The 27,018-nt window shown below is 40.8% G+C and overlaps 1 protein-coding gene across 1 annotated transcript in view; it reads right to left on the minus strand.

Annotated features, from left to right (window-relative positions):
* Positions 1 to 6,809: 6,809 nt before the first annotated feature.
* Positions 6,810 to 27,018, minus strand: part of LOC146750425 (uncharacterized) — a 29,014-nt gene continuing 8,805 nt past the window's right edge. Inside the window, exon 3 of the mRNA XM_085504639.1 lies at positions 6,810 to 7,241. Coding sequence (XP_085360765.1) covers positions 6,946 to 7,241 — 296 coding nt within the window. The 3' untranslated portion in view covers positions 6,810 to 6,945. The remainder of the gene's footprint in view (positions 7,242 to 27,018) is intronic.

A 27,018-nucleotide genomic window follows, 5' to 3' on the forward strand; every position in this document is an offset into this window, starting at 1 on the left:
TGTGGCACATTTTATCAGTGAATAGTATGGTATTGGAAAGAAAATGTGTGATATGCAGGTTTCCAACTGACAGGTGCAAAATGTGTTATGCACAGGTTTCCAACTGACAGGGGCAAAATGTGTGATGCACTGGTTCCCAACTGACAGGTGCAAAATGTGTTATGCACAGGTTTCCAACTGACAGGGGCAAAATGTGTGATGTGCAAATTTCCAACTGATAGATACAAAGTGTGTGATGTGCAGGTTCCCAACTGACAGGTGAAAAATGTGTGATTCGCTGGCTTCCAACTGACAGGTGCAAAATGTGTGATGCGCAGGTTTCCAACTGACAGGGGCAAAATGTGTGATGCGCTGGGGTCCAACTGACAGGTGCAAAATGTGTGATGCGCAGGTTACGAACTGACAGGGGCAAAATGTGTGATGCGCTGGTTTCCAACTGACAGGTGCAATATGTGTGATGCGCTGGGGTCCAACTGACAGGTGCAAAATGTGTGATGCGCTGGGGTCCAACTGACAGGGGCAAAATGTGTGATGCACAGGTTTCCAACTGACAGGAGCAAAATGTGTTATGCACAGGTTTCCAACTGACAGGTGCAAAATGTGTGATGCACAGGTTTCCAACTGACGGGCAAAATGTGTGATGTGCAAATTTCCAACTGATAGATACAAAGTGTGTGATGTGCAGGTTCCCAACTGACAGGTGAAAAATGTGTGATTCGCTGGCTTCCAACTGACAGGTGCAAAATGTGTGATGCGCAGGTTTCCAACTGACAGGGGCAAAATGTGTGATGCGCTGGGGTCCAACTGACAGGTGCAAAATGTGTGATGCGCAGGTTTCGAACTGACAGGGGCAAAATGTGTGATGCGCTGGTTTCCAACTGACAGGTGCAAAATGTGTGATGCGCAGGTTTCCAACTGACAGGGGCAAAATGTGTGATGTGCTGGTTTCCAACTGACAGGTGCAAAATGTGTTATGCACAGGTTTCGAACTGACAGGGGCAAAATGTGTGATGCGCTGGTTTCCAACTGACAGGGGCAAAATGTGTGATATGCAGGTTTCCAACTGACAGGTGCAAAATGTGTGATGCGCAGGTTTCCAACTGACAGGGGCAAAATGTGTGATATGCAGGTTTCCAACTGACAGGTGCAAAATGTGTTATGCACAGGTTTCCAACTGACAGGGGCAAAATGTGTTATGCACAGGTTTCCAACTGACAGGGGCAAAATGTGTGATGTGCAAATTTCCAACTGATAGATACAAAGTGTGTGATGTGCAGGTTCCCAACTGACAGGTGAAAAATGTGTGATGCACAGGTTTCCAACTGACAGGGGCAAAATGTGTGATGCACAGGGGTCCAACTGACAGGGGCAAAATGTGTGATGCGCTGGTTTCCAACTGACAGGGGCAAAATGTGTGATGCGCAGGTTTCCAACTGACAGGGGCAAAATGTGTGATGCGCAGGTTTCCAACTGACAGGTTCAAAATGTGTGATGCGCAGGTTTCCAACTGACGGGCAAAATGTGTTATGCACAGGTTTCCAACTGACAGGGGCAAAATGTGTTATGCACAGGTTTCCAACTGACAGGGACAAAATGTGTGATGTGCAAATTTCCAACTGATAGATACAAAGTGTGTGATGCGCTGGTTTCCAACTGACAGGGGCAAAATGTGTGATGTGCAAATTTCCAACTGATAGATACAAAGTGTGTTATGCACAGGTTTCCAACTGACAGGGGCAAAATGTGTGATGCACAGGTTTCCAACTGACAGGGGCAAAATGTGTGATGCACAGGTTTCCAACTGACAGGGGCAAAATGTGTGATGCGCAGGTTTCCAACTGACAGGTGCAAAATGTGTGATGCGCAGGTTTCCAACTGACAGGGGCAAAATGTGTGATGCACAGGTTTCCAACTGACAGGGGCAAAATGTGTGATGCACAGGTTTCCAACTGACAGGGGCAAAATGTGTTATGCACAGGTTTCCAACTGACAGGGGCAAAATGTGTTATGCACAGGTTTCCAACTGACAGGGGCAAAATGTGTGATGTGCAAATTTCCAACTGATAGATATAAAGTGTGTGATGCGCTGGTTTCCAACTGACAGGTGCAAAATGTGTGATGCGCAGGTTTCCAACTGACAGGGGCAAAATGTGTGATGTGCTGGTTTCCAACTGACAGGTGCAAAATGTGTTATGCACAGGTTTCGAACTGACAGGGGCAAAATGTGTGATGCGCTGGTTTCCAACTGACAGGTGCAAAATGTGTGATGCGCAGGTTTTCAACTGACAGGGGCAAAATGTGTGATATGCAGGTTTCCAACTGACAGGTGCAAAATGTGTTATGCACAGGTTTCCAACTGACAGGGGCAAAATGTGTTATGCACAGGTTTCCAACTGACAGGGGCAAAATGTGTGATGTGCAAATTTCCAACTGATAGATACAAAGTGTGTGATGTGCAGGTTCCCAACTGACAGGTGAAAAATGTGTGATTCGCTGGCTTCCAACTGACAGGGGCAAAATGTGTGATGTGCTGGTTTCCAACTGACAGGTGAAAAATGTGTGATTCGCTGTCTTCCAACTGACAGGTGCAAAATGTGTGATGCGCAGGTTTCCAACTGACAGGGGCAAAATGTGTGATGTGCTGGTTTCCAACTGACAGGGGCAAAATGTGTGATGTGCAAATTTCCAACTGATAGATACAAAGTGTGTTATGCACAGGTTTCCAACTGACAGGGGCAAAATGTGTGATGCACAGGTTTCCAACTGACAGGGGCAAAATGTGTGATGCGCAGGTTTCCAACTGACAGGTGCAAAATGTGTGATGCGCAGGTTTCCAACTGACAGGGGCAAAATGTGTGATGCACAGGTTTCCAACTGACAGGGGCAAAATGTGTGATGCACAGGTTTCCAACTGACAGGGGCAAAATGTGTTATGCACAGGTTTCCAACTGACAGGGGCAAAATGTGTTATGCACAGGTTTCCAACTGACAGGGGCAAAATGTGTGATGTGCAAATTTCCAACTGATAGATATAAAGTGTGTGATGCGCTGGTTTCCAACTGACAGGTGCAAAATGTGTGATGCGCAGGTTTCCAACTGACAGGGGCAAAATGTGTGATGTGCTGGTTTCCAACTGACAGGTGCAAAATGTGTTATGCACAGGTTTCGAACTGACAGGGGCAAAATGTGTGATGCGCTGGTTTCCAACTGACAGGTGCAAAATGTGTGATGCGCAGGTTTTCAACTGACAGGGGCAAAATGTGTGATATGCAGGTTTCCAACTGACAGGTGCAAAATGTGTTATGCACAGGTTTCCAACTGACAGGGGCAAAATGTGTTATGCACAGGTTTCCAACTGACAGGGGCAAAATGTGTGATGTGCAAATTTCCAACTGATAGATACAAAGTGTGTGATGTGCAGGTTCCCAACTGACAGGTGAAAAATGTGTGATTCGCTGGCTTCCAACTGACAGGGGCAAAATGTGTGATGTGCTGGTTTCCAACTGACAGGTGAAAAATGTGTGATTCGCTGTCTTCCAACTGACAGGTGCAAAATGTGTGATGCGCAGGTTTCCAACTGACAGGGGCAAAATGTGTGATGTGCTGGTTTCCAACTGACAGGTGCAAAATGTGTGATGCGCAGGTTTGCAACTGACAGGTGCAAAATGTGTGATGCACATGTTTCAAACTGACAGGTGCAAAATGTGTGATGCACTGGTTCCCAACTGACAGGTGCAATATGTGTGATGCACAGGTTTTCAACTGACAGGTGCAAAATGTGTGATGGGCTGGTTCCCAACTGACAGGTTCAAAATGTGTGATTTGCTGGCTTCCAACTGACAGGTTCAATATGTGTGATGCACAGGTTTTCAACTGACAGGTGCAAAATGTGTGATGGGCTGGTTTTGAACTGATAGGTGCAAAATGTGTGATGCGCTGGTTTCCAACTGACAGGTGCAAAATATGTGATGCGCAGGTTTCTAACTGACAGGTGCAAAATGTGTGATGCGCTGGTTTCCAACTGACAGGTGCATAATATGTGATGCGCTGGTTTCCAACTGACAGCCACAAAATGTGTGATGCGCTGGTTTCCAACTGACAGGTGCAAAATGTGTGATGCGCTGGTTTCCAACTGACAGCCACAAAATGTGGGATGCGCTGGTTTCCAACTGACAGCCACAAAATGTGTGATGCGCTGGTTTCCAACTGACAGCCACAAAATGTGTGATGCGCAGGTTTCCAACTGACAGGTGCATAATATGTGATGTGCTGGTTTCCAACTGACATGTGCAAAATGTGTGATGCGCTGGTTTCCAACTGACAGATGCATAATATGTGATGTGTGGTTGCCCACTGACAGGTTCATATTGTGTGATGCGCTTTTTTTCTAACTGACAGATGCAAAATGCTTTAAAATGAGGGACATTCAGCTGCTTCAATTTGACCACAAAACAGAAGCATATGCATAACAAGTATGACATGATTTATGATGAATGTGTAAAGTTTCAACATGATCGATCAAGACATGTCAAAGATCAAAACAAAATGACCTTGAGTTGGCTGTTTTTAATCTGATCTGCACAAACAAAGTGATATTTCCCATTATATTCAATGTACATACCAATTGTGGACTGGTTTCAGACTGACAAATGCTTTTGCTGAAATTTTAGAACTAAATTTATTGCCATTGTAAATCGAATCCCAAAACGAATACATATGAACCCCAAGATGTACATGTTGTGTGAAGCAATCAGGAGCCTGGAGGAGTACTACATGATTGCCAGGTCTCTTTGTTTTGTCTCTTGGTAGTACAGTGGTAGTACAAAAAGGTCCATAAGAAACTAGCCTGTAGTCAGCTACTGAGATTCATTTCCAGTCTAATCACTAATATCACAACTTTTGTGCCCATTCCAACCACACAGTTAATTTTCCTAACATTTTGTCTGAAATGAGTGGTGTGTGTATATACTTGTAGGTCCTTTGCTACTCTTCTTTGTGCAGGTATAACACATTTTGAGTACCAAAGTTCAATTTAGTCACCTTTCACAAAATGATTTAACATAGAATTTTCCATAGGGAAATCCGTTATTCAAAGTAAAAGAAATTCTAGAAAATTTCATAAAAATGTTCCAAACAGCAAAGAATTATGGTGCTCAATTCAAAATAAAAAAAAGAAATTTTAGAAAATTTCATAAAAACATTCCAAACAGAACAAATTATGGTGCTCAATTCAAAATAAAAAAAAGAAATTATAGAAAATTTCATAAAAACGTTCCAAACAGAACAAATTATAATGCTCAATTCAAAATAAAAAAAAGAAATTATAGAAAATTTCATAAAAACGTTCCAAACAGAACAAATTATGGTGCTCAATTCAAAATAAAAAAAAGAAATTCTAGAAAATTTCATAAAAACATTCCAAACAGAACAAATTATGGTGCTCAATTCAAAATAAAAAAAAGAAATTCTAGAAAATTTCATAAAAACGTTCCAAACAGAACAAATTATGGTGCTCAATTCAAAATAAAAAAAAGAAATTCTAGAAAATTTCATAAAAACATTCCAAACAGAACAAATTATGGTGCTCAATTCAAAATAAAAAAAAAGAAATTCTAGAAAATTTCATAAAAACATTCCAAACAGAAAAAATTATGGTGCTCAATTCTAAATAAAAAAAAGAAATTCTAGAAAATTTCATAAAAACGTTCCAAACAGAACAAATTATGGTGCTCAATTCTAAATAAAAAAAAGAAATTATAGAAAATTTCATAAAAACATTCCAAACAGAACAAATTATGGTGCTCAATTCAAAATAAAAAAAAGAAATTCTAGAAAATTTCATAAATATGTTCCAAACAGAACAAATTATGGTGCTCAATTCAAAATAAAAAAAAAGAAATTCTAGAAAATTTCATAAAAACATTCCAAACAGAACAAATTATGGTGCTCAATTCAAAATAAAAAAAAGAAATTATAGAAAATTTCATAAAAACGTTCCAAACAGAACAAATTATGGTGCTCAATTCAAAATAAAAAAAAAGAAATTCTAGAAAATTTCATAAAAACATTCCAAACAGAACAAATTATGGTGCTCAATTCAAAATAAAAAAAAGAAATTCTAGAAAATTTCATAAAAACGTTCCAAACAGAACAAATTATGGTGCTCAATTCAAAATAAAAAAAAGAAATTCTAGAAAATTTCATAAAAATGTTCCAAACAGAACAAATTATGGTGCTCAATTCAAAATTTAAAAAAAAGAAATTATAGAAAAAATGTATAAAAACGTTCCAAACAGAATAAATTATGAGGCCCAAAGTCCTAAGCAGATAATAAATGCCTATTAACTAACATCACCATTAAAAAGCACAACACACATTTTGTATGCCATGTACCATCTTAAATTTTCAAGGTATAGTGTTTCAGCTTACTACCTCCTCATATTGAGAGAGAGATAAAGGAATGCCAAACTGGACAAGTGCACGATGGCGTCGTATAAAAATGTGTCCTTTAATTTATGTGTATCTGTGTGATGCAATAATTGTCTACATGCATGGTGTTCATTTCAACATTTATGGAAATCCATAGTTCCACAGTTGACATGCAGTTTGAAAATTGCATGAGATCCATTTTGAGCAATAAGTGGAGTGGTGACTGTGGCGCTTCAATAGAAATCCATTAATATATGACAGTAAAATTAATATTCAGTGTTGATGTATACTGTACAGCTCTGAGTGTCGACCAGTCATAGCAATTTAAAGATGTATATAGCAGTGAACTTGACAGAGGTACAGAGTAAAAAGATAACATAAAGGTAGAAAAACTGTGTACATTTTTTTTTTCTTTTACAGGATTATGTTGCTGTAATTTTTTTTGCTTTTCTTCATTTCTCTGTACAGTATATTCATTGATTTCATTCATTGTCTGCAGTTTGGATACATTTGTGTTCACAGACCGTTTAGCTTCTTGTATTCATCAACTTTTTTTTTAAGTTCGGTTTCAGATATTACCTCTTCAAATCCCAGTGAGTACCTGACTGTAACCTCTGTGGCTAACTCCTCGCATCTTGCATTTCTTAACAAATCAAGTAATACATTACTTTTGGTTTTTGACAAATGACCCAACATTTTTAATTTGTCCAGTAAAAAGTAGGAACCATTTTTTTTAATTTTCTCCCTATCTGCTTTTTTAATACTTGGCTCGGAAAGTCCTTCTGTCAGATCAACCATTTTTACAAATTCCTCTGTGAAAACAACAAGTGAATAATCTTAGATTATTGTGAGTATATTGCAAAGAATGAACAACATCAGTACTGTGAGACTATAGACTGATGAATAGTGGAGATTATGTGACCATGTACTGTCTGAGTACAATGCTTAGATGAGAAATGTCTTTGTATTTGTAGGTAATGCTATCTCACCTCAGGTTAAGGTGAATGGTCTGATGGTTGGTTAACCTGCCATAGTACAATGCTTAGATGAGAAATGTCTCTGTATTTGTAGGTAATGCTATTCCACCTCAGGTTAAGGTGAATGGTCTGATGGTTGGTTAAGCTGCCATAGTACAATGCTTAGATGAGAAATGTCTCTGTATTTGTAGGTAATGCTATTCCACCTCAGGTTAAGGTGAATGGTCTGATGGTTGGTTAAGCTGCCAGAGTACAGAGCTTAGATGAGAAATGTCTCTGTTAGTACTTGTAGGTAATGCTATCTCACCTCAGGTTAAGGTGAATGGTATGATGGTTGGTTAAGCTGCCATGGTACAATGCTTATATGAGAAATGTCTCTGTATTTGTAGGTAATGCTATCTCACCTCAGGTTAAGGTGAATGGTCTGATGGTTGGTTAAGCTGCCATAGTACAATGCTCAGATGAGAAATGTCTCTGTATTTGTAGGTAATGCTATCTCACCTCAGGTTAAGTTGAATGGTCTGATGGTTGGTTAAGCTGCCATGGTACAATGCTTATATGAGAAATGTCTCTGTATTTGTAGGTAATGCTATCTCACCTCAGGTTAAGGTGAATGGTCTGATGGTTGGTTAAGCTGGCATGGTACAATGCTTATATGAGAAATGTCTCTGTACTTGTAGATAATGCTATCTCCCCTCAGATAAAGTTGAATGGTCTGATGGTTGGTTAAGCTGCCATATTACAGTGCTTAGATGAGAAATGTCTCTGTATTTGTAGGTACTGCTATCTCACCTCAGAAGAAGGTGAACGGTCTGATGGTTGGTTAAGCTGCCATGGTACAATGCTTAGATGAGAAATATCTCTGTATTTGTAGGTAATGCTATCTCACCTCAGGTTAAGGTGAGTGGTCTGATGGTTGGTTAAGCAGCCATGGTACAATGCTTAGATGAGAAATGTCTCTGTATTTGTAGGTAATGCTATCTCACCTCAGGTTAAGGTGAATGGTCTGATGGTTGGTTAACCTGCCATGGTACAATGCTTAGATGAGAAATGTCTCTGTATTTGTAGGTAATACTATCTCACCTCAGGTTAAGGTGAATGGTCTGATGGTTGGTTAAGCAGCCATATTACAATGCTCAGATGAGAAATGTCTCTGTACTTGTAGGTAATGCTATCCCACCTCAGGTTAAGGTGAATGGTCTGATGGTTGGTTAAGCTGCCATAGTACAATGCTTAGGTGAGAAATATCTCTGTATTTGTAGGTAATGCTATCCCACCCCAGGTTAAGGTGAATGGTCTGATGGTTGGTTAGGCTGCCATGGTACAATGCTTAGATGAGAAATGTCTCTGTATTTGTAGGTAATGCTATCCCACGCCAGGTTAAGGTGAATGGTCTGATGGTTGGTTAAGCTGCCATAGTACAATGCTTAGGTGAGAATTATCTCTGTATTTGCAGGTACTGCTATCTCACCCCAGGTTAAGGTGAATGGTCTGATGGTTGGTTAAGGTGCCATGGTACTATGCTTAGATGAGAAATGTCTCTGTATTTGTAGGTAATGCAATCCCACCTCAGGTTAAGGTGAATAGTCTGATGGTTGGTTAAGCTGCCATGGTACAATGCTTAGATGAGAAATGTCTCTGTATTTGTAGGTAATGCTATCCCACCTCAGGTTAAGGTGAATGGTCTGATAGTTGGTTAAGCTGCCATATTACAATGCTCAGATGAGAAATGTCTCTGTACTTGTAGGTAATGCTATTCCACCTCAGGTTAAGGTGAATGGTCTGATGGTTGGTTAAGCTGCCATATTACAATGCTCAGATGAGAAATGTCTCTGTACTTGTAGGTAATGCTATCTCACCTCAGGTTAAGTTGAATGGTCTGATGTTTGGTTAAGCTGCCATATTACAATGCTCAGATGAGAAATGTCTCTGTATTTGTGGGTAATGCTATCTCACCTTAGGTTAAGGTGAATGGTCTGATGGTTGGTTAAGCTGCCATGGTACAATACTTAGATGAGAATGGCTCTGTATTTGTAGGTAATCCTATTCCACCTCAGGTTAAGGTGAATGGTATGATGGTTGGTTAAGCTGCCATAGTACAATGCTTAGATGAGAAATGTCTCTGTATTTGTAGGTAATGCTATCTCACCCCAGGTTAAGGTGAATGGTCTGACGGTTGGTTAAGCTGCCATGGTACTATGCTTAGATGAGAAATGTCTCTGTATTTGTAGGTAATGCAATCCCACCTCAGGTTAAGGTGAATAGTCTGATGGTTGGTTAAGCTGCCATGGTACAATGCTTAGATGAGAAATGTCTCTGTATTTGTAGGTAATCCTATCCCACATCAGGTTAAGGTGAATGGTCTGATGTTTGGTTAAGCTGCCATAGTACAATGCTTAGATGAGAAATGTCTCTGTATTTGTAGGTAATGCTATCTCACCCCAGGTTAAGGTGAATGGTCTGATGGTTGGTTAAGCTGCCATGGTACTATGCTTAGATGAGAAATGTCTCTGTATTTGTAGGTAATGCTATCTCACCTCAGGTTAAGTTGAATGGTCTGATGGTTGGTTAAGCTGCCATGGTACAATGCTTATATGAGAAATGTCTCTGTATTTGTAGATAATGCTATCTCACCTCAGGTTAAGGTGAATGGTCTGATGGTTGGTTAAGCTGGCATGGTACAATGCTTATATGAGAAATGTCTCTGTACTTGTAGATAATGCTATCTCCCCTCAGATAAAGTTGAATGGTCTGATGGTTGGTTACGCTGCCATATTACAGTGCTTAGATGAGAAATGTCTCTGTATTTGTAGGTACTGCTATCTCACCTCAGATTAAGGTGAACGGTCTGATGGTTGGTTAAGCTGCCATGGTACAATGCTTAGATGAGAAATATCTCTGTATTTGTAGGTAATGTTATCTCACCTCAGGTTAAGGTGAGTGGTCTGATGGTTGGTTAAGCAGCCATGGTACAATGCTTAGATGAGAAATGTCTCTGTATTTGTAGGTAATGCTATCTCACCTCAGGTTAAGGTGAATGGTCTGATGGTTGGTTAACCTGCCATGGTACAATGCTTAGATGAGAAATGTCTCTGTATTTGTAGGTAATGCTATCTCACCTCAGGTTAAGGTGAATGGTCTGATGGTTGGTTAAGCAGCCATATTAGAATGCTCAGATGAGAAATGTCTCTGTACTTGTAGGTAATGCTATCCCACCTCAGGTTAAGGTGAATGGTCTGATGGTTGGTTAAGCTGCCATAGTACAATGCTTAGGTGAGAAATATCTCTGTATTTGTAGGTAATGCTATCCCACCCCAGGTTAAGGTGAATGGTCTGATGGTTGGTTAGGCTGCCATGGTACAATGCTTAGATGAGAAATGTCTCTGTATTTGTAGGTAATGCTATCCCACCCCAGGTTAAGGTGAATGGTCTGATGGTTGGTTAAGCTGCCATAGTACAATGCTTAGGTGAGAATTATCTCTGTATTTGCAGGTACTGCTATCTCACCCCAGGTTAAGGTGAATGGTCTGATGGTTGGTTAAGGTGCCATGGTACTATGCTTAGATGAGAAATGTCTCTGTATTTGTAGGTAATGCAATCCCACCTCAGGTTAAGGTGAATAGTCTGATGGTTGGTTAAGCTGCCATGGTACAATGCTTAGATGAGAAATGTCTCTGTATTTGTAGGTAATGCTATCCCACCTCAGGTTAAGGTGAATGGTCTGATAGTTGGTTAAGCTGCCATATTACAATGCTCAGATGAGAAATGTCTCTGTACTTGTAGGTAATGCTATTCCACCTCAGGTTAAGGTGAATGGTCTGATGGTTGGTTAAGCTGCCATATTACAATGCTCAGATGAGAAATGTCTCTGTACTTGTAGGTAATGCTATCTCACCTCAGGTTAAGTTGAATGGTCTGATGTTTGGTTAAGCTGCCATATTACAATGCTCAGATGAGAAATGTCTCTGTATTTGTGGGTAATGCTATCTCACCTTAGGTTAAGGTGAATGGTCTGATGGTTGGTTAAGCTGCCATGGTACAATACTTAGATGAGAATGGCTCTGTATTTGTAGGTAATCCTATTCCACCTCAGGTTAAGGTGAATGGTATGATGGTTGGTTAAGCTGCCATAGTACAATGCTTAGATGAGAAATGTCTCTGTATTTGTAGGTAATGCTATTCCACCTCAGGTTAAGGTGAATGGTCTGATGGTTGGTTAAGCTGCCATAGTAAAATGCTTAGATGAGAAATGTCTCTGTATTTTTAGGTAATGCTATCTCACCCCAGGTTAAGGTGAATGGTCTGATGGTTGGTTAAGCTGCAATGGTACAATGCTTATATGAGAAATGTCTCTGTATTTGTAGGTAACGCTATCTCACTCCAGGTTAAGGTGAATGGTCTGATGGTTGGTTAAGCTGCCATGGTACAATGCTTAGATGAGAAATGTCTCTGTATTTGTAGGTAATGCTATCCCACCTCAGGTTAAGGTGAATGGTCTGATGGTTGGTTAAGCTGCCGAAGTACAATGCTTAGATGAGAAATGTCTCTCTTAGTACTTGTAGGTAATGCTATCTCACCTCAGGTTAAGGTGAATGGTCTGATGGTTGGTTAAGCTGCCATGGTACAATGCTTAGATGAGAAATGTCTCTGTATTTGTAGGTAATGCTATCTCACCTCAGGTTAAGGTGAATGGTCTGATGGTTGGTTAAGCAGCCATATTACAATGCTCAGATGAGAAATGTCTCTGTACTTGTAGGTAATGCTATCCCACCTCAGGTTAAGGTGAATGGTCTGATGGTTGGTTAAGCTGCCATGGTACAATGCTTAGATGAGAAATGTCTCTGTATTTGTAGGTAATGCTATCTCACTTCAGGTTAAGGTGAATGGTATGATGGTTGGTTAAGCTGCCATGGTACTATGCTTAGATGAGAAATATCTCTGTATTTGTAGGTAATGCTATCCCACCTCAGGTTAGGGTGAATGGTCTGATAGTTGGTTAAGCAGCCATAGTACAATGCTTGGATGAGAAATGTCTCTGTATTTGTAGGTAATGCTATCTCACTTCAGGTTAAGGTTAATGGTCTGATGGTTGGTTAAGCTGCCATGGTACAATGCTTAGATGAGAAATGTCTCTGTATTTGTAGGTAATGCTATCTCCCCTCAGATAAAGTTGAATGGTCTGATGGTTGGTTAAGCTGCCATATTACAGTGCTTAGATGAGAAATGTCTCTGTATTTGTAGGTACTGCTATCTCACCTCAGATTAAGGTGAACGGTCTGATGGTTGGTTAAGCTGCCATGGTACAATGCTTAGATGAGAAATGTCTCTGTATTTGTAGGTAATGCTATCTCACCTCAGGTTAAGGTGAGTGGTCTGATGGTTGGTTAAGCAGCCATGGTACAATGCTTAGATGAGAAATGTCTCTGTATTTGTAGGTAATGCTATCTCACCTCAGGTTAAGGTGAATGGTCTGATGGTTGGTTAACCTGCCATGGTACAATGCTTAGATGAGAAATGTCTCTGTATTTGTAGGTAATGCTATCTCACCTCAGGTTAAGGTGAATGGTCTGATGGTTGGTTAAGCAGCCATATTACAATGCTCAGATGAGAAATGTCTCTGTACTTGTAGGTAATGCTATCCCACCTCAGGTTAAGGTGAATGGTCTGATGGTTGGTTAAGCTGCCATAGTACAATGCTTAGGTGAGAAATATCTCTGTATTTGTAGGTAATGCTATCCCACCCCAGGTTAAGGTGAATGGTCTGATGGTTGGTTAGGCTGCCATGGTACAATGCTTAGATGAGAAATGTCTCTGTATTTGTAGGTAATGCTATCCCACCCCAGGTTAAGGTGAATGGTCTGATGGTTGGTTAAGCTGCCATAGTACAATGCTTAGGTGAGAATTATCTCTGTATTTGCAGGTACTGCTATCTCACCCCAGGTTAAGGTGAATGGTCTGATGGTTGGTTAAGGTGCCATGGTACTATGCTTAGATGAGAAATGTCTCTGTATTTGTAGGTAATGCAATCCCACCTCAGGTTAAGGTGAATAGTCTGATGGTTGGTTAAGCTGCCATGGTACAATGCTTAGATGAGAAATGTCTCTGTATTTGTAGGTAATGCTATCCCACCTCAGGTTAAGGTGAATGGTCTGATAGTTGGTTAAGCTGCCATATTACAATGCTCAGATGAGAAATGTCTCTGTACTTGTAGGTAATGCTATTCCACCTCAGGTTAAGGTGAATGGTCTGATGGTTGGTTAAGCTGCCATATTACAATGCTCAGATGAGAAATGTCTCTGTACTTGTAGGTAATGCTATCTCACCTCAGGTTAAGTTGAATGGTCTGATGTTTGGTTAAGCTGCCATATTACAATGCTCAGATGAGAAATGTCTCTGTATTTGTGGGTAATGCTATCTCACCTTAGGTTAAGGTGAATGGTCTGATGGTTGGTTAAGCTGCCATGGTACAATACTTAGATGAGAATGGCTCTGTATTTGTAGGTAATCCTATTCCACCTCAGGTTAAGGTGAATGGTATGATGGTTGGTTAAGCTGCCATAGTACAATGCTTAGATGAGAAATGTCTCTGTATTTGTAGGTAATGCTATCTCACCCCAGGTTAAGGTGAATGGTCTGACGGTTGGTTAAGCTGCCATGGTACTATGCTTAGATGAGAAATGTCTCTGTATTTGTAGGTAATGCAATCCCACCTCAGGTTAAGGTGAATAGTCTGATGGTTGGTTAAGCTGCCATGGTACAATGCTTAGATGAGAAATGTCTCTGTATTTGTAGGTAATCCTATCCCACATCAGGTTAAGGTGAATGGTCTGATGTTTGGTTAAGCTGCCATAGTACAATGCTTAGATGAGAAATGTCTCTGTATTTGTAGGTAATGCTATCTCACCCCAGGTTAAGGTGAATGGTCTGATGGTTGGTTAAGCTGCCATGGTACTATGCTTAGATGAGAAATGTCTCTGTATTTGTAGGTAATGCTATCCCACCTCAGGTTAAGGTGAATAGTCTGATGGTTGGTTAAGCTGCCATATTACAATGCTCAGATGAGAAATGTCTGTGTACTTGTAGGTAATGCTATTCCACCTCAGGTTAAGGTGAATGGTCTGATGGTTGGTTAAGCTGCCATATTACAATGCTCAGATGAGAAATGTCTCTGTACTTGTAGGTAATGCTATCTCACCTCAGGTTAAGTTGAATGGTCTGATGTTTGGTTAAGCTGCCATATTACAATGCTCAGATGAGAAATGTCTCTGTATTTGTGGGTAATGCTATCTCACCTTAGGTTAAGGTGAATGGTCTGATGGTTGGTTAAGTTGCCATGGTACAATGCTTAGATGAGAATGGCTCTGTATTTGTAGGTAATCCTATTCCACCTCAGGTTAAGGTGAATGGTATGATGGTTGGTGAAGCTGCCATAGTACAATGCTTAGATGAGAAATGTCTCTGTACTTGTAGGTAATGCTATCTCACCTCAGGTTAAGGTGAATGGTCTGATGGTTGGTTAAGCAGCCATATTACAATGCTCAGATGAGAAATGTCTCTGTACTTGTAGGTAATGCTATCCCACCTCAGGTTAAGGTGAATGGTCTGATGGTTGGTTAAGCTGCCATGGTACAATGCTTAGATGAGAAATGTCTCTGTATTTGTAGGTAATCCTATCCCACATCAGGTTAAGGTGAATGGTCTGATGTTTGGTTAAGCTGCCATAGTACAATGCTTAGATGAGAAATGTCTCTGTATTTGTAGGTAATGCTATCTCACCCCAGGTTAAGGTGAATGGTCTGATGGTTGGTTAAGCTGCAATGGTACAATGCTTATATGAGAAATGTCTCTGTATTTGTAGGTAATGCTATCCCACCTCAGGTTAAGGTGAATGGTCTGATGGTTGGTTAAGCTGCCATAGTACAATGCTTAGGTGAGAAATATCTCTGTATTTGTAGGTAATGCTATCCCACCCCAGGTTAAGGTGAATGGTCTGATGGTTGGTTAGGCTGCCATGGTACAATGCTTAGATGAGAAATGTCTCTGTATTTGTAGGTAATGCTATCCCACCCCAGGTTAAGGTGAATGGTCTGATGGTTGGTTAGGCTGCCATGGTACAATGCTCAGATGAGAAATGTCTCTGTATTTGTAGGTAATGCTATCTCACCTCAGGTTAAGGTGAATGGTCTGATGGTTGGTTAAGCTACCATATTACAATGCTCAGATGAGAAATGTCTCTGTACTTGTAGGTAATGCTATCCCACCTCAGGTTAAGGGGAATGGTCTGATGGTTGGTTAAGCTACCATATTACAATGCTCAGATGAGAAATGTCTCTGTACTTGTAGGTAATGCTATCCCACCTCAGGTTAAGGTGAATGGTCTGATGGTTGGTTAAGCAGCCATATTACAATGCTCAGATGAGAAATGTCTCTGTACTTGTAGGTAATGCTATCCCACCTCAGGTTAAGGTGAATGGTCTGATGGTTGGTTAAGCTGCCATAGTACAATGCTTAGGTGAGAAATATCTCTGTATTTGTAGGTAATGCTATCCCACCCCAGGTTAAGGTGAATGGTCTGATGGTTGGTTAGGCTGCCATGGTACAATGCTTAGATGAGAAATGTCTCTGTATTTTTAGGTAATGCTATCCCACCTCAGGTTAAGGTGAATGGTCTGATGGTTGGTTTAGCTGCCATAGTACAATGCTTAGGTGAGAAATGTCTCTGTATTTGTAGGTAATGCTATCTCACCTCAGGTTAAGGTGAATGGTCTGATGGTTGGTTAAGCTGCCATGGTACTATGGTTAGATGAGAAATATCTCTGTACTTGTAGGTAATGCTATCTCACTCCAGGTTTAGATGAATGGTCTGATGGTTGGTTAAGCAGCCATAGTACAAAGCTTGGATGAGAAATGTCTCTGTATTTGTAGGTACTGGTATCTAACTCCAGGTTAAGGTCAATGGTCTGATGGTTGGTTAAGCAGCCATAGTACAGAGCTTAGATGAGAAATGTCTCTGTTAGTACTTGTAGGTAATGCTATCTCACCTCAGGTTAAGGTGAATGGTCTGATGGTTGGTTAAGCAGCCATATTACAATGCTCAGATGAGAAATGTCTCTGTACTTGTAGGTAATGCTATCCCACCTCAGGTTAAGGTGAATGGTCTGATGGTTGGTTAAGCTGCCATAGTACAATGCTTAGGTGAGAAATATCTCTGTATTTGTAGGTAATGCTATCCCACCCCAGGTTAAGGTGAATGGTCTGATGGTTGGTTAAGCTGCAATGGTACAATGCTTATATGAGAAATGTCTCTGTATTTGTAGGTAATGCTATCCCACCTCAGGTTAAGGTGAATGGTCTGATGGTTGGTTAAGCTGCCATAGTACAATGCTTAGGTGAGAAATATCTCTGTATTTGTAGGTAATGCTATCCCACCCCAGGTTAAGGTGAATGGTCTGATGGTTGGTTAGGCTGCCATGGTACAATGCTTAGATGAGAAATGTCTCTGTATTTGTAGGTAATTCTATCCCACCCCAGGTTAAGGTGAATGGTCTGATGGTTGGTTAAGCTGCCATAGTACAATGCTTAGGTGAGAATTATCTCTGTATTTGCAGGTACTGCTATCTCACCCCAGGTTAAGGTGAATGGTCTGATGGTTGATTAAGCTGCCATGGTACTATGCTTAGATGAGAAATGTCTCTGTATTTGTAGGTAATGCAATCCCACCCCACCTCAGGTTAAGGTGAATAGTCTGATGGTTGGTTAAGCTGCCATGGTACAATGCTTAGATGAGAAATGTCTCTGTATTTGTAGGTAATGCTATCCCACCTCAGGTTAAGGTGAATGGTCTGATAGTTGGTTAAGCTGCCATGGTACAATGCTCAGATGAGAAATGTCTCTGTACTTGTAGGTAATGCTATTCCACCTCAGGTTAAGGTGAATGGTCTGATGGTTGGTTAAGCTGCCATATTACAATGCTCAGATGAGAAATGTCTCTGTACTTGTAGGTAATGCTATCTCACCTCAGGTTAAGTTGAATGATCTGATGTTTGGTTAAGCTGCCATATTACAATGCTCAGATGAGAAATGTCTCTGTATTTGTGGGTAATGCTATCTCACCTTAGGTTAAGGTGAATGGTCTGATGGTTGGTTAAGCTGCCATGGTACAATGCTTAGATGAGAATGGCTCTGTATTTGTAGGTAATCCTATTCCACCTCAGGTTAAGGTGAATGGTATGATGGTTGGTGAAGCTGCCATAGTACAATGCTTAGATGAGAAATGTCTCTGTACTTGTAGGTAATGCTATTCCACCTCAGGTTAAGGTGAATGGTATGATGGTTGGTTATCTGCCATGGTACAATGCTTAGATGAGAAATGTCTCTGTATTTGTAGGTAATCCTATCCCACATCAGGTTAAGGTGAATGGTCTGATGTTTGGTTAAGCTGCCATAGTACAATGCTTAGATGAGAAATGTCTCTGTATTTGTAGGTAATGCTATCTCACCCCAGGTTAAGGTGAATGGTCTGATGGTTGGTTAAGCTGCAATGGTACAATGCTTATATGAGAAATGTCTCTGTATTTGTAGGTAATGCTATCCCACCTCAGGTTAAGGTGAATGGTCTGATGGTTGGTTAAGCTGCCATAGTACAATGCTTAGGTGAGAAATATCTCTGTATTTGTAGGTAATGCTATCCCACCCCAGGTTAAGGTGAATGGTCTGATGGTTGGTTAGGCTGCCATGGTACAATGCTTAGATGAGAAATGTCTCTGTATTTGTAGGTAATGCTATCCCACCCCAGGTTAAGGTGAATGGTCTGATGGTTGGTTAGGCTGCCATGGTACAATGCTCAGATGAGAAATGTCTCTGTATTTGTAGGTAATGCTATCTCACCTCAGGTTAAGGTGAATGGTCTGATGGTTGGTTAAGCTACCATATTACAATGCTCAGATGAGAAATGTCTCTGTACTTGTAGGTAATGCTATCCCACCTCAAGTTAAGGTGAATGGTCTGATGGTTGGTTAAGCAGCCATATTACAATGCTCAGATGAGAAATGTCTCTGTACTTGTAGGTAATGCTATCCCACCTCAGGTTAAGGGGAATGGTCTGATGGTTGGTTAAGCTACCATATTACAATGCTCAGATGAGAAATGTCTCTGTACTTGTAGGTAATGCTATCCCACCTCAGGTTAAGGTGAATGGTCTGATGGTTGGTTAAGCAGCCATATTACAATGCTCAGATGAGAAATGTCTCTGTACTTGTAGGTAACGCTATCTCACTCCAGGTTAAGGTGAATGGTCTGATGGTTGGTTAAGCTGCCATGGTACAATGTTTAGATGAGAAATGTCTCTGTATTTGTAGGTAATGCTATCCCACCTCAGGTTTAGGTGAATGGTCTGATGGTTGGTTAAGCTGCCATGGTACAATGCTTAGATGAGAAAAGTCTCTGTATTTGTAGGTAATGCTATCCCACCTCAGGTTAAGGTGAATGATCTGATGGTTGGTTAAGCTGCCATAGTACAATGCTTAGGTGAGAAATATCTCTGTATTTGTAGGTAATGCTATCTCACCTCAGGTTAAGGTGAATGGTCTGATGGTTGGTTAAGCTACCATATTACAATGCTCAGATGAGAAATGTCTCTGTACTTGTAGGTAATGCTATCCCACCCCAGGTTAAGGTGAATGGTCTGATGGTTGGTTAGGCTGCCATGGTACAATGCTCAGATGAGAAATGTCTCTGTATTTGTAGGTAATGCTATCTCACCTCAGGTTAAGGTGAATGGTCTGATGGTTGGTTAAGCTACCATATTACAATGCTCAGATGAGAAATGTCTCTGTACTTGTAGGTAATGCTATCCCACCTCAGGTTAAGGGGAATGGTCTGATGGTTGGTTAAGCTACCATATTACAATGCTCAGATGAGAAATGTCTCTGTACTTGTAGGTAATGCTATCCCACCTCAGGTTAAGGTGAATGGTCTGATGGTTGGTTAAGCAGCCATATTACAATGCTCAGATGAGAAATGTCCCTGTACTTGTAGGTAATGCTATCCCACCTCAGGTTAAGGTGAATGGTCTGATGGTTGGTTAAGCTGCCATAGTACAATGCTTAGGTGAGAAATATCTCTGTATTTGTAGGTAATGCTATCCCACCCCAGGTTAAGGTGAATGGTCTGATGGTTGGTTAGGCTGCCATGGTACAATGCTTAGATGAGAAATGTCTCTGTATTTGTAGGTAATGCTATCCCACCCCAGGTTAAGGTGAATGGTCTGATGGTTGGTTAGGCTGCCATGGTACAATGCTCAGATGAGAAATGTCTCTGTATTTGTAGGTAATGCTATCTCACCTCAGGTTAAGGTGAATGGTCTGATGGTTGGTTAAGCTACCATATTACAATGCTCAGATGAGAAATGTCTCTGTACTTGTAGGTAATGCTATCCCACCTCAGGTTAAGGGGAATGGTCTGATGGTTGGTTAAGCTACCATATTACAATGCTCAGATGAGAAATGTCTCTGTACTTGTAGGTAATGCTATCCCACCTCAGGTTAAGGTGAATGGTCTGATGGTTGGTTAAGCAGCCATATTACAATGCTCAGATGAGAAATGTCTCTGTACTTGTAGGTAATGCTATCCCACCTCAGGTTAAGGTGAATGGTCTGATGGTTGGTTAAGCTGCCATAGTACAATGCTTAGGTGAGAAATATCTCTGTATTTGTAGGTAATGCTATCCCACCCCAGGTTAAGGTGAATGGTCTGATGGTTGGTTAGGCTGCCATGGTACAATGCTTAGATGAGAAATGTCTCTGTATTTGTAGGTAATGCTATCCCACCTCAGGTTAAGGTGAATGGTCTGATGGTTGGTTTAGCTGCCATAGTACAATGCTTAGGTGAGAAATGTCTCTGTATTTGTAGGTAATGCTATCTCACCTCAGGTTAAGGTGAATGGTCTGATGGTTGGTTAAGCTGCCATGGTACTATGGTTAGATGAGAAATATCTCTGTACTTGTAGGTAATGCTATCTCACTCCAGGTTTAGATGAATGGTCTGATGGTTGGTTAAGCAGCCATAGTACAAAGCTTGGATGAGAAATGTCTCTGTATTTGTAGGTACTGGTATCTAACTCCAGGTTAAGGTCAATGGTCTGATGGTTGGTTAAGCAGCCATAGTACAGAGCTTAGATGAGAAATGTCTCTGTTAGTACTTGTAGGTAATGCTATCTCACCTCAGGTTAAGGTGAATGGTCTGATGGTTGGTTAAGCAGCCATATTACAATGCTCAGATGAGAAATGTCTCTGTACTTGTAGGTAATGCTATCCCACCTCAGGTTAAGGTGAATGGTCTGATGGTTGGTTAAGCTGCCATAGTACAATGCTTAGGTGAGAAATATCTCTGTATTTGTAGGTAATGCTATCCCACCCCAGGTTAAGGTGAATGGTCTGATGGTTGGTTAAGCTGCAATGGTACAATGCTTATATGAGAAATGTCTCTGTATTTGTAGGTAATGCTATCCCACCTCAGGTTAAGGTGAATGGTCTGATGGTTGGTTAAGCTGCCATAGTACAATGCTTAGGTGAGAAATATCTCTGTATTTGTAGGTAATGCTATCCCACCCCAGGTTAAGGTGAATGGTCTGATGGTTGGTTAGGCTGCCATGGTACAATGCTTAGATGAGAAATGTCTCTGTATTTGTAGGTAATTCTATCCCACCCCAGGTTAAGGTGAATGGTCTGATGGTTGGTTAAGCTGCCATAGTACAATGCTTAGGTGAGAATTATCTCTGTATTTGCAGGTACTGCTATCTCACCCCAGGTTAAGGTGAATGGTCTGATGGTTGATTAAGCTGCCATGGTACTATGCTTAGATGAGAAATGTCTCTGTATTTGTAGGTAATGCAATCCCACCCCACCTCAGGTTAAGGTGAATAGTCTGATGGTTGGTTAAGCTGCCATGGTACAATGCTTAGATGAGAAATGTCTCTGTATTTGTAGGTAATGCTATCCCACCTCAGGTTAAGGTGAATGGTCTGATAGTTGGTTAAGCTGCCATATTACAATGCTCAGATGAGAAATGTCTCTGTACTTGTAGGTAATGCTATTCCACCTCAGGTTAAGGTGAATGGTCTGATGGTTGGTTAAGCTGCCATAGTACAATGCTTAGATGAGAAATGTCTCTGTATTTGTAGGTAATGCTATCTCACCCCAGGTTAAGGTGAATGGTCTGATTGTTGGTTAAGCTGCCATTGTACAATGCTTATATGAGAAATATCTCTGTATTTGTAGGTACTGGTATCTCACTCCAGGTTTAGGTGAATGGTCTGATGGTTGGTTAAGCTGCCATGGTACAATGCTTAGATGAGAAAAGTCTCTGTATTTGTAGGTAATGCTATCCCACCTCAGGTTAAGGTGAATGGTCTGATGGTTGGTTAAGCTGCCATAGTACAATGCTTAGATGAGAAATGTCTCTGTTAGTACTTGTAGGTAATGCTATCTCACCTCAGGTTAAGGTGAATGGTCTGATGGTTGGTTAAGCTGCCATGGTACAATGCTTAGATGAGAAATATCTCTGTATTTGTAGGTAATGCTATCTCACCTCAGGTTAAGGTGAATGGTATGATGGTTGGTTAAGCTGCCATAGTACAATGCTTAGATGAGAAATGTCTCTGTATTTGTAGGTAATGCTATTCCACCTCAGGTTAAGGTGAATGGTCTGATGGTTGGTTAAGCTGCCATAGTAAAATGCTTAGATGAGAAATGTCTCTGTATTTTTAGGTAATGCTATCTCACCCCAGGTTAAGGTGAATGGTCTGATGGTTGGTTAAGCTGCAATGGTACAATGCTTATATGAGAAATGTCTCTGTATTTGTAGGTAACGCTATCTCACTCCAGGTTAAGGTGAATGGTCTGATGGTTGGTTAAGCTGCCATGGTACAATGCTTAGATGAGAAATGTCTCTGTATTTGTAGGTAATGCTATCCCACCTCAGGTTAAGGTGAATGGTCTGATGGTTGGTTAAGCTGCCGAAGTACAATGCTTAGATGAGAAATGTCTCTCTTAGTACTTGTAGGTAATGCTATCTCACCTCAGGTTAAGGTGAATGGTCTGATGGTTGGTTAAGCTGCCATGGTACAATGCTTAGATGAGAAATGTCTCTGTATTTGTAGGTAATGCTATCTCACCTCAGGTTAAGGTGAATGGTCTGATGGTTGGTTAAGCAGCCATATTACAATGCTCAGATGAGAAATGTCTCTGTACTTGTAGGTAATGCTATCCCACCTCAGGTTAAGGTGAATGGTCTGATGGTTGGTTAAGCTGCCATGGTACAATGCTTAGATGAGAAATGTCTCTGTATTTGTAGGTAATGCTATCTCACTTCAGGTTAAGGTGAATGGTATGATGGTTGGTTAAGCTGCCATGGTACTATGCTTAGATGAGAAATGTCTCTGCATTTGTAGGTAATGCTATCCCACCTCAGGTTAGGGTGAATGGTCTGATAGTTGGTTAAGCTGCCATAGTACAATGCTTGGATGAGAAATGTCTCTGTATTTGTAGGTAATGCTATCTCACTTCAGGTTAAGGTTAATGGTCTGATGGTTGGTTAAGCTGCCATGGTACAATGCTTAGATGAGAAATGTCTCTGTATTTGTAGGTAATGCTATCCCACCTCAGGTTAAGGTGAATGGTCTGATGGTTGGTTAAGCAGCCATGGTACAATGCTTAGATGAGAAATGTCTCTGTATTTGTAGGTACTGCTATCTCACCTCAGGTTAAGGTGAATGGTCTGATGGTTGGTTAAGCTGCCATGGTACAATGCTTAGATGAGAAATGTCTCTGTATTTGTAGGTAATGCTATCTCACTTCAGGTTAAGGTGAATGGTCTGATGGTTGGTTAAGCTGCCATGGTACAATGCTTAGATGATAAATGTCTCTGTATTTGTAGGTAATGCTATCCCACCTCAGGTTAGGGTGAATGGTCTGATAGTTGGTTATGCTTCCATATTACAATGCTCAGATGAGAAATGTCTCTGTACTTGTAGGTAATGCTATTCCACCTCAGGTTAAGTTGAATGGTCTGATGGTTGGTTAAGCTGCCATATTACAATGCTCAGATGAGAAATGTCTCTGTACTTGTAGGTAATGCTATCTCCCCTCAGGTTAAGGTGAATGGTCTGATGTTTGGTTAAGCTGCCATAGTACAATGCTCAGATGAGAAATGTCTCTGTACTTGTAGGTAATGCTATTCCACCTCAGGTTAAGGTTAATGGTCTGATGGTTGGTTAAGCTGCCATAGTACAATGCTCAGATGAGAAATGTCTCTGTACTTGTAGGTAATGCTATCTCACCTCAGGTTAAGTTGAATGGTCTGATGGTTGGTTAAGCTGCCATAGTACAATGCTTAGATGAGAAATGTCTCTGTACTTGTAGGTAATGCTATCTCACCTCAGGTTAAGTTGAATGGCCTGATGGTTGGTTAAGCTGCCTTTGTACAATGCTTAGATGAGAAATGTCTGTGTACTTGTAGGTAATGCTATCCCACCTCAGGTTAAGGTGAATGGTTTGATGGTTGGTTAAGCTACCATATTACAATGTTCAGATGAGAAATGTCTCTGTACTTGTAGGTAATGCTATCCCACCTCAGGTTAAGGTGAATGGTCTGATGGTTGGTTAAGCTGCCATAGTACAATGCTTTGATGAGAAATGTCTCTGTACTTGTAGGTAATGCTATCCCACCTCAGGTTAAGGTGAATTGTCTGATGGTTGGTTAAGCTGCCATAGTACAATGCTTAGATGAGAAATGTCTCTGTATTTGTAGGTAATGCTATCTCACCTCAGGTTAAGGTGAATTGTCTGATGGTTGGTTAAGCTGCCATGGTACAATGCTTAGATGAGAAATGTCTCTGTATTTGTAGGTAATGCTATCTCACTTCAGGTTAAGGTGAATGGTATGATGGTTGGTTAAGCTGCCATGGTACTATGCTTAGATGAGAAATATCTCTGTATTTGTAGGTAATGCTACCCCACCTCAGGTTAGGGTGAATGGTCTGATAGTTGGTTAAGCAGCCATAGTACAATGCTTGGATGAGAAATGTCTCTGTATTTGTAGGTAATGCTATCTCACTTCAGGTTAAGGTTAATGGTCTGATGGTTGGTTAAGCTGCCATGGTACAATGCTTAGATGAGAAATGTCTCTGTATTTGTAGGTAATGCTATCCCACCTCAGGTTAAGGTGAATGGTCTGATGGTTGGTTAAGCAGCCATAGTACAATGCTTAAATGAGAAATGTCTCTGTATTTGTAGGTACTGCTATCTCACCTCAGGTTAAGGTGAATGGTCTGATGGTTGGTTAAGCTGCCATGGTACAATGCTTAGATGAGAAATGTCTCTGTATTTGTAGGTAATGCTATCTCACTTCAGGTTAAGGTGAATGGTCTGATGGTTGGTTAAGCTGCCATGGTACAATGCTTAGATGAGAAATGTCTCTGTATTTGTAGGTAATGCTATCCCACCTCAGGTTAGGGTGAATGGTCTGATAGTTGGTTATGCTTCCATATTACAATGCTCAGATGAGAAATGTCTCTGTACTTGTAGGTAATGCTATTCCACCTCAGGTTAAGTTGAATGGTCTGATGGTTGGTTAAGCTGCCATATTACAATGCTCAGATGAGAAATGTCTCTGTACTTGTAGGTAATGCTATCTCCCCTCAGGTTAAGGTGAATGGTCTGATGTTTGGTTAAGCTGCCATAGTACAATGCTCAGATGAGAAATGTCTCTGTACTTGTAGGTAATGCTATTCCACCTCAGGTTAAGGTTAATGGTCTGATGGTTGGTTAAGCTGCCATAGTACAATGCTCAGATGAGAAATGTCTCTGTACTTGTAGGTAATGCTATCTCACCTCAGGTTAAGTTGAATGGTCTGATGGTTGGTTAAGCTGCCATAGTACAATGCTTAGATGAGAAATGTCTCTGTACTTGTAGGTAATGCTATCTCACCTCAGGTTAAGTTGAATGGCCTGATGGTTGGTTAAGCTGCCATTGTACAATGCTTAGATGAGAAATGTCTGTGTACTTGTAGGTAATGCTATCCCACCTCAGGTTAAGGTGAATGGTTTGATGGTTGGTTAAGCTACCATATTACAATGTTCAGATGAGAAATGTCTCTGTACTTGTAGGTAATGCTATCCCACCTCAGGTTAAGGTGAATGGTCTGATGGTTGGTTAAGCTGCCATAGTACAATGCTTTGATGAGAAATGTCTCTGTACTTGTAGGTAATGCTATCCCACCTCAGGTTAAGGTGAATTGTCTGATGGTTGGTTAAGCTGCCATAGTACAATGCTTAGATGAGAAATGTCTCTGTATTTGTAGGTAATGCTATCTCACCTCAGGTTAAGGTTAATGGTCTGATGGTTGGTTAAGCTGCCATAGTACAATGCTCAGATGAGAAATGTCTCTGTACTTGTAGGTAATGCTATCTCACCTCAGGTTAAGTTGAATGGTCTGATGGTTGGTTAAGCTGCCATAGTACAATGCTTAGATGAGAAATGTCTCTGTACTTGTAGGTAATGCTATCTCACCTCAGGTTAAGTTGAATGGCCTGATGGTTGGTTAAGCTGCCATTGTACAATGCTTAGATGAGAAATGTCTGTGTACTTGTAGGTAATGCTATCCCACCTCAGGTTAAGGTGAATGGTTTGATGGTTGGTTAAGCTACCATATTACAATGTTCAGATGAGAAATGTCTCTGTACTTGTAGGTAATGCTATCCCACCTCAGGTTAAGGTGAATGGTCTGATGGTTGGTTAAGCTGCCATAGTACAATGCTTTGATGAGAAATGTCTCTGTACTTGTAGGTAATGCTATCCCACCTCAGGTTAAGGTGAATTGTCTGATGGTTGGTTAAGCTGCCATAGTACAATGCTTAGATGAGAAATGTCTCTGTATTTGTAGGTAATGCTATCTCACCTCAGGTTAAGGTGAATTGTCTGATGGTTGGTTAAGCTGCCATGGTACAATGCTTAGATGAGAAATGTCTCTGTATTTGTAGGTAATGCTATCTCACCTCAGGTTAAGGTGAATTGTCTGATGGTTGGTTAAGCTGCCATGGTACAATGCTTAGATGAGAAATGTCTCTGTATTTGTAGATAATGCTATCCCACCCCAGGTTAAGGTGAATTGTCTGATGGTTGGTTAAGCTGCCATAGTACAATGCTTAGATGAGAAATGTCTCTGTATTTGTAGGTAATGCTATCCCACCTCAGGTTAAGGTGAATTGTCTGATGGTTGGTTAAGCTGCCATAGTACAATGTTCAGATGAGAAATGTCTCTGTACTTGTAGGTAATGCTATCCCACCTCAGGTTAAGGTGAATGGTCTGATGGTTGGTTAAGCTGCCATAGTACAATGCTTTGATGAGAAATGTCTCTGTATTTGTAGGTAATGCTATCCCACCCCAGGTTAAGGTGAATTGTCTGATGGTTGGTTAAGCTGCCATAGTACAATGCTTAGATGAGAAATGTCTCTGTATTTGTAGGTAATGCTATCTCACCTCAGGTTAAGGTGAATTGTCTGATGGTTGGTTAAGCTGCCATAGTACAATGCTTAAATGAGAAATGTCTCTGTA

Source organism: Saccoglossus kowalevskii, chromosome 1, assembly GCF_978046115.1.
Source record: "Saccoglossus kowalevskii chromosome 1, keSacKowa6.1, whole genome shotgun sequence".
NCBI classification, from domain to species: Eukaryota; Metazoa; Hemichordata; class Enteropneusta; family Harrimaniidae; genus Saccoglossus; species Saccoglossus kowalevskii.